This window comes from Erinaceus europaeus, chromosome 10 (genome assembly GCF_950295315.1).
Source record: "Erinaceus europaeus chromosome 10, mEriEur2.1, whole genome shotgun sequence".
In the NCBI taxonomy this organism is placed as follows: Eukaryota; Metazoa; Chordata; class Mammalia; order Eulipotyphla; family Erinaceidae; genus Erinaceus; species Erinaceus europaeus.
This window is the reverse complement of record NC_080171.1, coordinates 7,390,366-7,406,424: the sequence shown is the minus strand read 5'-3', so window position 1 is coordinate 7,406,424 and position 16,059 is coordinate 7,390,366. Positions and strand designations below refer to the sequence as shown.

The 16,059-nt window shown below is 38.4% G+C and overlaps 1 protein-coding gene across 1 annotated transcript; it reads left to right on the top strand.

The window, feature by feature from the left end:
* The first annotated feature begins 5,693 nt into the window (after positions 1 to 5,693).
* Positions 5,694 to 6,778, top strand: LOC103107379 (olfactory receptor 13D1-like). The gene has a single exon (XM_007516172.2). The coding sequence runs from the start codon at positions 5,840 to 5,842 to the stop codon at positions 6,776 to 6,778; it is 939 nt and encodes a 312-aa protein (XP_007516234.1). The 5' UTR covers positions 5,694 to 5,839.
* Positions 6,779 to 16,059: the final 9,281 nt, after the last annotated feature.

Here is a 16,059-nt window from a genome sequence, read left to right as displayed (position 1 = left end):
TTTGCAAGTGGTGAAGCAGTGCTGCAGGTGTCTCTTTGTCTCTCTCCCTTTCTATCACTCCCTTCCCTCTCGATTTCTGACTGCCTCTACCTAGTAAATAAATAAATATAATGCAAAGAAAAAGAGTTAAGATTTAAACCAATCTAAGAAGGAATAGAAACAGCCGCTTCCAAATGTAGACAGAGTAAGTTAATGAAACACTTCAAGGGAAAAAAGTTTTGGTGGTGGGAATTGTGAAGAGTTATACCCTTCTTATCCTATGCTTTTTTCCACTGTTTTCTTTTTATAAATAAAATTATTAAAAAAGATTTTATCTGAAAGATTCCTTATTTTCCATACTGTTTCTCAATAATCCATAATATCATTTTAAGTTTTAGAATTTGAGCATCCAAACCATAAGGTAGATTATAGCAAAGGAAGGCTACTTTCATAAAGAAGGGCAGATAAAGGAATTAGAATTTAGACTTGTTGATCTGTCTACTTGTTTATGAGTGAGATACCAGAGTACTGTGCCATTATGATGGGTTTTATTGTTGTTGTTGTTGTTGTTTTGTTTTGTTTACTACTGAGATAAAATCCCTGACACCCAGATCACATTAACTGAAAAGGTTTTAATGAAAGAGTGAAAACAGACAAAATACCTTGGACAGTTATGTTGTCTTAAATAATTTATTTCTCTTTACAAGAAAAATGAGGGTGGCAGTGAAGCAGTTGAAAGTAAAGAAGTATATTTAGTAGACTCACCCTGTTTTAAGGTGTTACCGGTATATGTTCATCCTTACCACTAGCCAACAAAGAAGCTACTATTACCATTTTTTTCATCATGCTCCTTTAAGAGACCCTAGAGTATGACTTACATGCACAAATGTTCAGGATTTCTTGTAGAGAGCTGTCATATGGTAAGGAGCAAAGTTGCTTTATGCTTATAAGCAAGAAAAGATGGGTGAAGCAGGAAGAAGGGACAATATTTAGCACTATGTATTTCCTCCTAAGGAAATTTCCCATGGTGAGTGTCCAGGTCTTCAAAAGATGCCCTGAGTTAGTATGAGGGTACCTGGGTCATAGCACGAACCCAACAGACCAACTATTGTTCTCTCCTGTTGGTAAGTGGGAAGGATGCATGTACACGATCTAGAGGACTTAGAAGAGTTTGCTTTCTTTCCACAGATTTCCAGTTAAGGACAAATTAAAGGACTGATTGATTCTTTGGAAATGATGAACAAATCCCGGAGAACAAACAAACTGAAATTTCATCTCTTTATGGCAGAAATAAAAATACACAGAGAGTAGAAGTCACTGAAGTTGACCAAGATTCCTCCCAGTCCATGGGTACCTCCTCTGTCTTTTCTTCTGTGACACTACCAGATGCTTGGTTCTACATCCTGTTAAACTTGGTCACGTTCTGAATGGTGAGCTCTAGAATCCATTGGCAACAATGAGGTTGTATTAGTGTCTTTTCTAGTAGCTGCTATGTGTGTGCAACTCATTCGCTGAACTTAGATGACTAAATGGCAGCAGATCAGTCTGTGCAACATAAATCAACATAAAACTTTCTCCACTGACTTATTTTATGACCTATTTCACTTGTGTTTTAGAGAAAACCAGTGCCACATTTCTGGATGTCCTTGCAGTATTCTCTTGTAAGGAAATTGCTAAAATGTTATTTCTGGTATTTATAATCAGAAAACAAAGTTTAACTGTGAACTACTTAAAAAACAAAACAAAACAGAGTACAGATAACATTAAACTGGCTCCTTTGGGATATACAGAGAAAACTACAGTTGGGGTATAGTATCTTCAGGCATATATAGGTATTCAAAATTACAACCACTTTTCCCACATTTTTATTATTTTCTTAGTTATGGTTTACAAGATTATAGGATTATAGTAGTATAGTTCCACACTCCCACTTGCTATCAAAGTTTTGTGCCCTGCACCAGATAAACCTCCTAGTTCTCATAAAGCCTTAGAGATAATTTTGTTATCCATGGGTTTGTTTGCCGTCAGTTCACATGTCAATTATCTGTATACCACAAATGAGGGGTAACCGTTAGTGCTTGTCTTTCATCTCCTTATCTCACTAGGGATAATCATGTCCTATTCCATCTATTTTGTCCCAAAGTATAAAATATCACCTTTTTTTTTAACTAGAGAGAAGTATCCCATTGAATATATGTCCCTTATAGAGCATTTTCAATATTTGAATCCTCTTTTGTTGTACTCCTAGTTTATTTATTTATTATTTATACGTGTGTTTTTGCCGTCAGGGTTGTTGCTGGTGTTCAGTGCTGACAGGAAAAATCCACCGCTCCCAGAGACCTTTTTTTTTTCTTTCTTATTTTCTTTCTATTTTATTTGATTGGGGAGAGAGAAGTTGAGAGAGAAGGGGAAGAGAAAATTTTATTTATTTATTATAGGTGGCTGCTCAGTTTCCATACTTTGTTGAAGAAAGGGAGAGAAAGAGAGACCCCTGCAGCACTGCTTCACTGCTCATGAAGCTTCCTCCTTGTAGTTGGGGCTCAGAGGTCTGAACACAAGTCCTTGTGCACTGTAAGATTTTTGCTTAGCCAGGTGCTCCACTTCCCGGTCTCCAACACTATTAATTCTTACAATCTTTAAGTGAGGGTTATTTTTCCCTTTCTTTTGAATCTCTTACTTTAATAATATCACACCATTCTTAGTGCATAGGATGTATACATCCTTTGTTAATTTTAATCCCAGACACTTCACCCTTTTTGATACAGCTACAAACAGGAATATTCTATTTTCTTCTCTGCAATTCATTCTTTGCATATATATATATATATATATATATATATATATATATTAGACTTTTATATTGACTTTTCATCCTGTCATATTATTGTGTTCAGTTATAATTTCTAAGAGTTTTTGTGAGGTCTTTGGCATCTTCTATGTATATTATCATATCATCTGTAAATAGTGAATAAAATTTTACTTCTTGTTTTCCATAATGAATTCCTTTTATAACTTATTTTAAATCATTTATTTCTGCCTAGGACTTCCTGAACTATGTGGAACAGTAGTAGTGAAAGTAGACATGACTGTATTGCCCCTGGCCTTATGGGGAAAGCTTTCAGCTTTTCACCATTGAGTATGATGTTACCCATGAGTTTGTCTCATGTAGTCTTTATTGTGTTGAGGTATGTGCTCTCTTGTCCCCAATTTATTGAGATTTTTTTCCATCATAGCAGGGTGTGAATTTTGTCAAATGCCTTTTCAATATCCTATTTATTTATTTATTTACTTTGTGTTCAGAGTTATCACCAGGGCTTGGTGCCAACACTATGAATCCACTGCTCCTAGTGGCCATTTTCCCCTCATTTTATTGGAAAGGACAGAGAGAAGTTGAGAGAGATGGTGAAATAGAGAGAGAGAGAGAGACAACTACAGACCTGCTTCACCACTTGTGAAGTGTCCTGCAGATGGAGAGCTGGGGCCCCCAACCCAGATCTTTGTGGGGGTCCTTGTGCTTTGTAACATGTGCACTTAACCAGGTGCACCACCACCCAGCCCCTTGCCTTTTTGGTATCTACAGGTAAGATCTTGTGTTTTTTAGCTTTTTTTTTTTTAAATGTGGTCTTATCACATTCATTGTTATGCATATAGTGAACTATCTTTGTACCCCTGTAAGGAGTTCTACTATCTACGGTTGCTGATTCTTCAGATGTATTGCTGGATTCAATTTGCTGATGTTTGTTTTCTGCATATATGTTTCTAAAGATATTGGTCTATAGTTTTCACTTTTTGTCCTGTCCTTGTTTGATTTTGGAACCAGGGAAATACCAGATTCATAAAATGTATTTCAGAGTAATCTCCCCTTCATATTTCGGAACAGTTTGAGATTAGGCATTATATCTTGCTTTAAAATTGGTGGTGTCATTCTAGATACTATTATTCTCACGTCTGTAAAATCATTCGATACATGGAGAAAGTTTCAAAGGCCATGGGGGTGGGGGGGAAGAGGTTTTGCTCTCTTATCATGTCCCATATAGTGAGCAAGAGAACAAGCAAGGGATGCTTTTACTTAAATTATCACATCAAAGAGACATTTTCCTATGAGTTATTTCTTTCTAGAAATAGTGTAGAGGGGGCTGGGCAGTGGCGCACCTGGCTGGATGCACACATTACCATGCACAACAATGTGGGTCAAAGACCCTGCTCCCCACCTGCAGAAGAGAAGCTTCATGAGGAGTGGTGATATAAGTCCTACAGGTGTCTTTCTGTCTCTCGCTCTCTGACTCCCCCTCCTATCTTAATTTCTCTCTGTCTCTATCAAATAAAGGAAAACAAACAAAAAAAAATGGAAAGGAAAAAATGGCCACCAGGAGTAGTGGATTCATGGTGCAGTCACTGAGCCCCAGAGATAACCTTGGAGGCAATAAAAAAGGAGGAGGAGTAGGAGGAGAAGGCGAAGTAGGAGGACGAAGAGGAGAAAGAAGAAGAAAAGGAGGAGGAAGAGGAGGAGGGAGAGGAGGAGGAAAAATAGTTCAGAAACTTGTCTAGGAATTATATGGTTGATTTTGAGCCAGATGAGTGAATATCGGATATTGGATCCTGAACTTAGCATTATCACTATGTCCTTATGAAAGTTACTTAAATTTCTACTATTCCAGGTTACCTCACCCTAAAACTTGAACTTAGAAAACGTTACCTAGGATTGCATTAAAATTAAATGAGTTAATACAATTCAATCAGTTTGCAACAAGTTAGTGTTATCACAACATCATAGAAAATCATTATTATCAGTTTTGTCACTTAAGAAATATTTCATGGTCAAAATTAAAATAACATAGAAGAATTGAGTATATATTTAAAATTGCCAAAAAAAAACCCTGAAAATTACCAAAAAAAAAAAAATGAAAAGTATGTTTAAGACAAAAGTAGCGAAGAATTTAAAAAAAAACATAGAAAACAGAGCACTGGGAAATTGCAGTTAGAAGAAAGATGGTACTAAGTTCCTTGTATTAAAGTGGGGTGGATTCCTGGCCCTAGATGACAAAATGTTTTAATTAGGGGGGTTAATTAATTACAGCACATGGCTTCAATCCTTCATCTCTTTGTGATAGGTATCTGCAAGACACTCTAAATGTCCCCTTTCTACCCAACTAAGACAGAGATAAGCTTATGTCATGCAAAATGTTCGCATTCTTCAATTATGGTATCTAATTCAATCTCTTTGTAAAAAAAAAAAAGTAATTTTTTTCTTATGAGTTTTTCAGGCACAATTAAAAACCTATTTATAAAACTTATAATACTTACTTCATAATATATTGTGTATAACTTTAGATGGCATGTTGGAATCACCAGATAGGTCTATCACTTAACAAAGAGCATGCAATTTCCTTCTCACAACAAATTATCAAAGGTGTAGATTCTTATTCATTTGAACCTGCTAGGTTCCTTTTGAGGACTAAAAAAATATATATATATATACATATATATATGTAAACTAATTTAAAACAGTTCTAATGAAGATATGGCTTTGAATCTTCCTTTTTAACTAGATTCTGCTTTATTATGATGTAGATTGATTTAAAATATTAAGCGATTGATTATTTTATGTAATTGAAAGCCTAGAACATTTTAGTATAATTCCCAACTCTGCTGCTGCGTGACTGTTATAATAACAATATTTCAGTGCCTCTCGCATCATTAATAAAATAAACGTAGTGTCTCCCTGCCTTGTTCGTCTCAGGAACTGCTCTACTAAACACAAAATACTAGGAGTGAAAAGGATTCAACAAATCTACATCGAAACTGAGGAGACCTCTGAGCCATGTCTTCTATGGCCCAAAGCTGATGTGGGTGTGTAGAGATGGGGAATGACTCAGCTGTGACTGAATTCCTTCTGGTGGGGCTGTCACAGTATCCGCAGCTCCAGCTTTTACTGTTTGTGATCTGCCTCATCATGTACACGATAATTCTACTGGGAAACAGCCTCCTGCTGACCATCATCGTCCTGGATTCTCATCTCCACACCCCCATGTACTTCTTCCTTGGGAATCTCTCCTTCCTGGATATCTGTTACACGTCATCCACTATTCCTACAATGCTCGCCATGTTTGTCTCTCAGAAAAAGCCCATTTCCTTCGTCGGCTGTGCTCTGCAGATGGTTATCTCCCTTGGATTAGGCTGCACTGAGTGTGTCCTCCTGGCCGTGATGGCCTACGACAGGTATGTGGCCATCTGCAACCCACTGAGATACCCCGTCATCATGAACAGGGTGCTGTATATGCACATGGCCGCATGGTCCTGGATCACAGGCTATCTGATTGCCTTAGTGCAAACAGTCCTGACGATGGTCTTGCCTTTCTGTGGCAGTAACGTCGTCGATCATATTACCTGTGAGATCCTGGCTCTTCTTAAGCTTGTATGTTCGGACATCTCTGTCAATGTGCTTTTCATGACTGTAGCAGGCTTTGCTTTATTGTTGGTGCCTCTGTTGTTAATTTTCATCTCCTATGTTTACATCCTCTCTTCCATCCTGAGAATTAATTCGGTCGACGGGAGAAAAAAGGCCTTTTCTACCTGTTCAGCCCACCTGACTGTGGTCATCTTATTCTATGGCTCAGCCCTTTTTATGTACATGAAGCCCAAGTCAAAGGACACAAAAGTCTCAGATGAAATAGTCTCACTGTTTTATGGAGCCGTCACCCCTATGTTGAACCCCATCATCTACAGCCTGAGGAATAAAGAGGTGAAAGAAACTGTGAAGAAAGTCTTGAACAGACACTTGCTTCGATTGAAAGTGTGAAAGAACTTGAGACGTGCAAAATCCTCAGTCCGAAACCAGATCAGAACCTTTGCATTCATAGATGAAGTTTTGGTTACCGATGTAAAAAGAACTCTCTTCCTTAAAAACCCAAAGGTGTCCCTCTCTCCTCTCTCTTTCTCCCTCCCTATCTATCTATCTATCTATCTATCTATCTATCTATCTATCTATATATCTCTCTAATATGGCTTAAGAAAATGTATTCAGATTACCACCGGGTGGTGTCCCTGACCTACTTTTCTATGCTTTTGTATTTGTGAGGGGGAGAGAAGACAGACAGAGAAGAAAGAGAAGGGCTGATGGTGGCGCCCCTGGCTGAGTGCACATTTTCCAGTGTACGAGGACCCAGGTTCAAGAAAGTGACCCCAACGGCAGGGAGAAAGCTTTGTGAGTAGTGAAGCAGGTCTGTGGGTGTCTTTCTCTCTCCCTATCTCCACCTACCCTCTTGGTTTCTGGCTGCCTCTATCCAACAAATAAAGATAATAAAATAGTAGGAAAATAAGTAAAATAAAATAAAAACTTAAAAAAGAGAAGCAAGAGAAATACCCACCAAAGAGCCTGCCACATCAACTCTGGGACTCTTCCAGTCTCATAATGGTATTCCCATATGGTGTCGGGTTCAAACTTAGATCTTCACACATGGTAGGTATGCACTCTACTGGGTGACCTATCTCTAACACCCAACCCTCTCATTTTTTTCCACTTAGAATGTTCACATAAATCTGAGTGTCATTTTGTCTTTGGAGTTTCATTCTCCTGATATATGACTCTTCCAACTATGGACAGTAACACAGAGGGCATATGGCTTCTCTTTAAGCCTCTCCTTTCTTATTCTTTGTATTTCTCCTGTTTTCATCAATTTCTTTCTCCTTCATGTCTTTTTTTTATCCCTTCCACTTTTTAGTTCCTTTAACTCAGTAAAACTGAGATGGATGGTATATCCTTGATTATTTTGTTTGGTTTCTGTTTGTTCTGCGGAACTCAGGTCTCATCAGTGCAAAGCATCACCACTTTCTACCACTTTTTCATTCAGAGAAAGAGAGTGAGAGAGAAAGAGACATATCAGCCACAGCTCTAGTGTTTGCTCCAGTGACACAGCACCACTCATGGGGTTATTGGATTGAACCTAGGTCACAAGCATGACAATGCAAACACCCTACTGGCTAACTACTGACTACTGAGACACCCCTGGCTAAAATCAGACTAACCTCTATATCTTACTTATGTAAGTGAAATCAGCAATGTGTTCAGAAGTTTAGATTTACCAGTTTCAACCATCTACATTCTAATTACTTAATCATCATCTTGCCTCACATTCCCTCCCATCTGCTTATATTTTTATGATAATTACACACAAACACTCACTTTCTGATTGGTTTCAAGTTCTCTTGCCTTAAGGAGTTGATTTACCATTTTATACAAACTGAAATAACTTAACCTTTGTTGCCATGAATTTAAACATTTTAATCAACTCCCCAATTATCTCTGAAGGGCATTTACATATTCTTAATTATTCTCATATTTTGCTTTAAAGTGGTATCACAAATGTTTTTGATTTTTAATATCTCAAATCACTTTATGGGGGGAATAATGACTTATAAGACAGTTGCTGTCACATAAGTACAGTTTCTGATCTCCCCATGAGAGGTATCTGTGTACCATTCCCACCACCAACTGAAGTCTTGTCACACTAAGAAATGACTGTATGCCACACTTTTCTTAACTTGGAATAAACGTGGTAAGGAATGTTGTTTTCCTTTTTTAAAACAGAGCACTGATCAGCTCTGGTTTACTGTGGTGCCAGGGACTGAACCTGGGACTTTGGAGCCCCAGGCACTAGAGTCTCCTTGCAAACCATTATGCTGACCCCACCCCCAAAAAATTTGATGAAGTACAACTAATTTTATATGATGTCAAAGAATAGGCTCTATGATGAACAACCGAAAACTTTATCTTTGATTTCTGAAAATTGACAAGGATCTCTACTGTCACATATACATGTACTTATTTTCCCTTTTGTTGACCTTGTTGTTTTTCATTGTTGTTGTAGTTACTATTATTGTTGTTGTTATTGATGTCATCATTGTTAAGATAGGAAAGAAAGAAATGGAGAGAGGAGGAGAAGACAGAGAGGGGGAGAGAAAGATAGACACCTGCAGACCTGCTTCACCGCCTGGGAAGCGACTCCCCTGCAGGTGGGGAGCCGGGGGCTTGAACTGGGATCCTGCCACCAGTCCTTGCGCTTTGCGCTAGTGTGCTTAACCCACTGCGTTAAGGCCCGACTCTCTATTGTCACTTTTTCTATTAAATAAAAGTAACAAATTTCATTGCTAGTAGAAATAAGAAAGAAAAACACGATTAAAATATCTAAAACAGAAAGGAACAAGTATATTATTTCAGACACCATAATCATATATGTGAAAAAAAATTCTAGAGACTCAACTACAACCAAAAAAAAAAAAAAACTCTGCTTGAAAGGAACAGTACATATACACAGTGGAATATTACTCAGCTCCAAAAATGATGAAGCTATTTCCCTTGCCCCATGTTGGATAGAACTTAAAGGAGTCTTATGAAGTGAGATAAGCCAAAAATAGAAGAACAAATACCAGTTGACTTTCCTTATAGGTGATACTTTAGGAACAAGGACAGATAGAAAAATACAAAGTGAGTGGTCCAGGACGTGGCGCAGTGGATGAAGCTTTGGATTCTCAAGCATGAGGTCCTGAGTTCAATCCCCGGCAGCACATGTGCCAGAGTGATGTCTGGTTCTTTCTCTCTCCCTCCTTCTATCTTCATGAATAAATAAATAAAATCTTTTTTTAAAAAAAAAATATATATAAAGTGAAACTTGAACTGGGTGTGGTACGTTATATCAAAGTGGAGGACTCTGGGGAAGGAGGGGACATGAAGGGGGAGAAAGGTCACTGGAGTCCTGGAACATGATGGTTGAAAAGGACCTAAATTGGGAGTGAGAGCATTCTGCAGACACCTCTCGGGGGGAAATGAGAAAATGTACCCATATCAACCCTGTACTATAAGCCATCAACCCCTCAATAAAATGTTTACAAATAATAATGAAATGGAAATGCACAAACTAAAAACCTTGTTAGAGCAAATAATTGAACAAAGATGCACAACATAAAAATGTAAAATTTAAGTGCATTTCTGTGTGTTAACAACAGATTATCTGAAAACAAAGAAATAGCCCCACTCTAGATAGCAACAAAATACCAAGAAATACACTGAGGTCCGGGAGGTGGCACAGTGGATAAAGCATCAGACTCTCAAGCATGAGGTCTTGAGTTCAATCCCCAGCAGCACATGTACCAGAGTGATGTCTGGCTCTTTCTCTCTCCTCCTATGTTTCTCATTAATAAATAAATAAAATCTTTTTAAAAATAAATAAAAAAACAAGAGAACAGAAAAATAAATCATACAAGCACAGGAGAATCTAAATGTAACTGTCTACTCAGTGGACGTATTTAAGTGTTCTCTCTAAGATTCTTTCTATTCTCCTTTAAAGTAAAAATTTCAGAGAAATATTAGGGAAACTTTTATAAAGAGTATTCATAAAATACCACGAATAATTTACATAACACATATTCCTACTGTGTCAAGAGTAGAGAATATATTAAAAAAAGTTCCCTTGCAAATTCCCTTGAACTTCATTTAGGAAAAATCAGTAATACTGCTGAAAAAAGGCAAAGCTTGTTACTGAATTATTTACAACTCTATGAAAGACGTAGATTTTTTAAAAAATTTTTATTTATAAAAATTTTATTTTTAAAATATTGACAAGACCATAGGATAAGAGGGGGGTACAACTCCACAAAATTCCCACCACCCACTGAAACTCTACGATGTATCCTATCGTCTCCCTTGATAGTTTTCCTATTCTTTACCCCTCTGGGAGTATGGATCCAAGATCATAATGAGGTGCAGAAGGTGGAAGGTCTGGCTTCTGTAATTGCTTCCCTGCTGAACATGGGTGTTGGCAGATCAATCCATACTCCCAGCCTGTCTCTCAGAAGAAGTAGATATTAAATGTTAATAGTCCCTTTGAAACTTTATTTTCTATACTGACCCACAGTCAGAATTTTAACTGTTATTCATAGGGGGATGGGAACAAGGAAAGGAAAGAAATATATACTAAAAGATTTTAAAAACTGATTTCTAAGTAATGAAATAAAATAGGAGACATTGCATTCCCCTGGCCGAATGTGTTGTCTAAAAGTTCTTTCATCCTTGTCTGGCCATTTCTGAGGGGACTCCTGGTTTTTCAGGGCATGTTAGTGTATATAGACTTCACCAAAAGGAAAAGGCTTTTCTTACAATACTGACTTCTTCATGATTTTTTCTCTCTTTTTAAAAATTTTTATTTATTTATGATTGGATAGAGACAAAGAGAAATTGAGAGGGGAGGGAAATATAGAGAAAAACAGACACCTACAGCCCTGCTTCACCACTAGTGGAGGATTCCCGCTGCAGGTGGGGATGGGGGGCTTGAACTTGAGTCCTTGTGCACTGTAATGTGTGCTTAACCAGATGTACCACCACCTGCCCACCAGTACTTACTCGTCAATTCGACTTTTTAGACTACACTCTAAGTATCTGAAAAGTGGGGGGGGGTTGTTTGTTTGTTTTGTTTTCATGAAGATTTTTTATAATGCCATTCTTCTCGATCAGTATTTCTCAACTTTAGTACTACTAAAATTTTGGACTGGATAAATCTCCGTTGTAGGTTCAGTCCTGAACCCAAAAACCTAGATGCCAATGGTACTTCCCACCTACCCCTCATCTGTTTCTATGGCAAGCTACGGTATTTCTGGACCTAGCTCCCCAAGTAGCAAAATCACCCCCCGCCCTGCATCCACATGGTTATCTCTAAGTCTTGGAGCACTGTTGTCAGAAGACAGTCAAGTTGCATAACCATTCATGCTACTCAAAATCAGGAAAGTAAAGCAAATCTCTGAAATCAATAACTGATAACTGTATGTGCATGCTTTATTAAAAATATGTAAAGGTAAATCTACAGTCTACTAGGGAACTATGGAAGTTAGTCAAAGATATCCATTTCTTGGAAGTTGGGTGGTAGCGCAGCAGGTTAAGCATACTTGGCGCAAGGACCAGCAGAAGGAACCCGGTTCAAGACCCCCACTCCCCACCTGCCATGGAGTCCCTTCACAGGTGGAGAAGCAGACCTGCAGGTATCTGTCTTTCTCTCCCCCTCTCTGTCTTCCCCTCCTCTCTCCATTTCTCTCTGTCCTATTCAACAATATTAATATTACAACAATAATAATAAAAACAATAAGAGCAACAAAAATAAAATAAATAAATATTAAAAAATTTTTAAAAGATATCCATTTCTCTTCTTTCTTTCTTTTTTCCTTCCTTCCTTCCTTCCTTTCTTTCTTTCTTTCTTTCTTGTATTACCAGAGCACTGCTCAGCTCTGGCTTATGGTGGTGCAGGGGATTGACCCTGGAACTTTGGGGCCACAGGCAGGAGTGTCTCTTTGCATAACCATTATGCTAAGTACACTCCCAAAGGATCTATTTCTATGAAAATATTTATCACTTTAAAATACTGATGAGCACATTTCTCTTAATGATGGGAAGTCCCACTAAATTTACTGTCTTGTAGTTACAGTATAGTTGTACTTAACAGAGAGATATCTACAACATTGCTTCACCACTTGCATAGCTTTCCTGCTGCAGGTGGGGACCAGGGGCTCAAACCCAGGTCCTTGCACATTGTAACATGTGCTTAACCAGGTGCACCACCACCCCGTTCCCTACTGTAACCATATCTAGACATGAAACTGGTATACTAAAGGTACAGTCTAAGAAACTTTAAATATTTTTTTGAAACTTTAAGTGTTTGTTTAGATCTGGAGAGAGAACTCAGTGGCTTATACAACAGACTTTCGTGCCTGAGACTTAAAGGACTCAATTTTAATCCTTGGTAGTAGCATAAGACTGAGCTGAACAGTGTTCTGGTTAAAACATTAAAAATATTCTTATTTAATAATTAATATGAGAGCGATGAAAAAGGAAGGAAAGGAGGAAGGGAGAGATAGAGAGATCACAGTTGTAGAGAATTATCGGGAAATTGTGAGGATGTGGTTGAGCTTGGCAGGGCTCAGCTTAAGGGGACATCTACATAATCATTATTTTGCCTTTTCTTCTTCTAGCATTTGCCCTTCTTCCGTAGCCAGTCAACAGCATCAGGTTGAGCCTGATGTAAAGTTTCGAGACCTCCTTTGAATCTGGAGAGGTGGCAGTCGTTGACTATGTGGGTCATAGTCTGTCTGTAGCCGCAGGGGCAGTTCGGGTCATCTCTGGCTCCCCAGCGATAGAACATAGCGGCACACCGGCCATGACCTGTTCGATAGTGACTGCAGAGGGCCCAATCATATCATGCTAGGTCAAAGCCTGGTTGATGCTTGCAGGGGTCTGTGATGAGGTGTTTGTTCTTTACCTCAGCTGACTGCCAACTCTGTTATTTTGCCTGAAAGACCCCCACCCATTCCATTCCTTTGATCAATCTTTTTCTACCCTCAAGACCCTCCCTGCCTTCAGGGTATTATTATTAATCCTACCAGTTAAAACCACTAGCAACAGTTGCTAGGGAGATCCATACCATTCCTGGCCCCCTTTGCCTTTCTCCACCCCTTTCCTAACCATGTATGGTATTGTCAAGGCACTTCCATTTCTGTCTTGTCTCTTCAGTGTTCCGAGCTGGAGGAAGGTGGGCATGCAGACCGGAAGGCTGATGCCAGCCATTGCAGTTTGCACCATGTAGCTTAACCAGGTATTATTGTTTACTATCAATTCCTTCCGGGACTCATAGAAAATATTCTTTTTTTTTTCTTCCTGGGTTATTGCTGGGGTTTAGTGCCTGCACTACGAATCCACTGCTCCTGGAGGCATTTTTTTATTATTATTTTATTAGATAGGACAGAGAGAAATTGAGAGTAGAGGGGAGATAGTGAAGGAAAGAAAAAGACGCCTGAAGACCTGCTTCACCACTGGTGAAGCAACCCCCTTGCCCCCGCAGGTGGGGAGCCAGAAGCTGGAGCCAGGATCCTTACAGTGGTCCTTGTGCTTCTTACTAATTATGCTGAACCAGGTGCATTACCAACTGCAAGGAAAACAAAAGCAAAAACAGACCAATGCGACTACATCAAACTAAAAAGCTTTTGCATGGCAAATGGAAGCACTACCATAACAGAGACAACTCCAACCCTAAGCACAGAATGGGAGAATTTCTTTACATGCCATATATCAGGCAGAGAAGTGATAACCAAAATAGATAATTAACTCATCAAACTCAACAAGAAAAAGACAACAACCCCATGGAAAAATCAAAGGAAGACATGGGCAGAATCTTCTCCAAAGAAGAGATCCAAAGGGACAACAGACATAAGAAAAAAAATGCACAAAGTCACTGATGATCAGAGAAATGCAAATAAAAACAACAAGGAGATACCTCTTTACACCTCTGAGAATTATAAAAGACAGAAACAGGGGGGCTGGGTGGCAGTGCACTGGGTTAAGTGCACATGGCACAAAGCGCACAGACTGGCATAAGGATCCAGGTTTGAGCCCCCAGCTCCCCACCTGCAGGGGAGTCGCTTCACAAGCAGTGAAGCAGGTCTGCAGGTGTCTGTCTTTCTCTTCCCCTCTCTGTCTTCCCCTCCTCTCTTCATTTCTCTCTGTCCTATCCAACAATGACAGCAATAATGGCAACAACAACAATAATAACAACAACAATAAATAACAAGAGCAACAAAAGGGAAAACATAGCCTTCAGGAGCAGTGGATTTGTAGTGCAGGCACAGAGCCCCAATGATAAACCTGGAGAAGAGAGAGAGAGAGAGAGAGAAAGAAAGAAAGAGAAAGAAAATAGAAAAGACAGAAACACTAATTGTTGGAGAGGCTGTGGGGGTTTGGAACTCCCTACATTGCTGGTGGGGATCTAAGTTAGCCCAACCCTTATGGAAAACAGTCTGGAGACTTGTGAGAACTCTAGAAATGGACCTGCCTTCTGACCCAGCAATCCCTCTCCCAGGGATTCACCCAGGGAAAACAAAAACACCTATCTGAAAATACCCATGTACACCAATATTATAAGCAGCACAGTTTGTAATAGCCCTAACTTGGAAGGAACCCAGATGACCAAGGACCGTGAATGGCTAAAGAAGTTATGGCACACACACACACAATGGAATGCTATGCAACTGTTAAAAATGGTGGTCATCTCCTGTGCAGTACTATGGTTAGAATTTGAAGGTATATTATGTTGACTGAGAGAAGTCAGACCAAGACCAATATTGAATGATCTCACTTATAGGTGGAACTTAAGAACATAGAGCAGTGAGGGAAAATAATATATGTGTGGTGACCTTGCTCTGAAAAAAAAAAACTATCAATAAAAATAAAGTTTTATATTTTATATATCTTAAATCTAATAAACATAAGCTGTAGAAATAAATAATACAAGGGTAGAAATTGGATCAAAAATAATCTAACTACCAAATTCATTTGGAAAAAAGTTCCACTCTTTTAAAAAAGGCAAAACTTTTTAATGGGCTATTTACAACTCTTACCACAGAGGAGAATAAGAATAAGTTTTAATGATCCCTGTGAAACTTCCTCTCCCTCACCGAACTCTTGTCAGGATTTCAGTTGCTAATCCTGAGGGAGTGGAGTGGAGAGGGGGGGAAAAAAGAGGGGTAAAGAACCACATGAGGAGACTTACCAGAATCAGGTTCTAAAGTAATGAATTTTATTGAAAAGCAACTTTATTTCTCAGAAAGTGTTGTTTGCCATAGTCTTTTATGAGTTTTTTTTTTGGACGGGTGTCATATTTCTGAAATAACTACTGATTCCCTAAGAATGTCAAATATCAAATTGTATAGACTTTATCAAAAGAAAGTTAGTTCTTCATACAGGCTTTATTATGAAATTCCATCTTGTCAGTATTGTTAAGTCATAAAGTCTTTAATGTCTTTATGATATATATGTGAACACAGAACTATCACCTATATACCTAGCAACATCAACATCCTTAAAACAACAAAGTTGCATAACCACATGTCACAGGGTCTGTTTTGGTTGATTGAAATTTAATTTTAAAAATTTAAGAAGCTAAAGTTAATTCCAAAAACTAAAAATTGACTAGTCATATTTCTATGTCAGGTGTGGTATAATTACTGTAAATGTGAAACATGATATATTTCAAATGAAACATACTAATA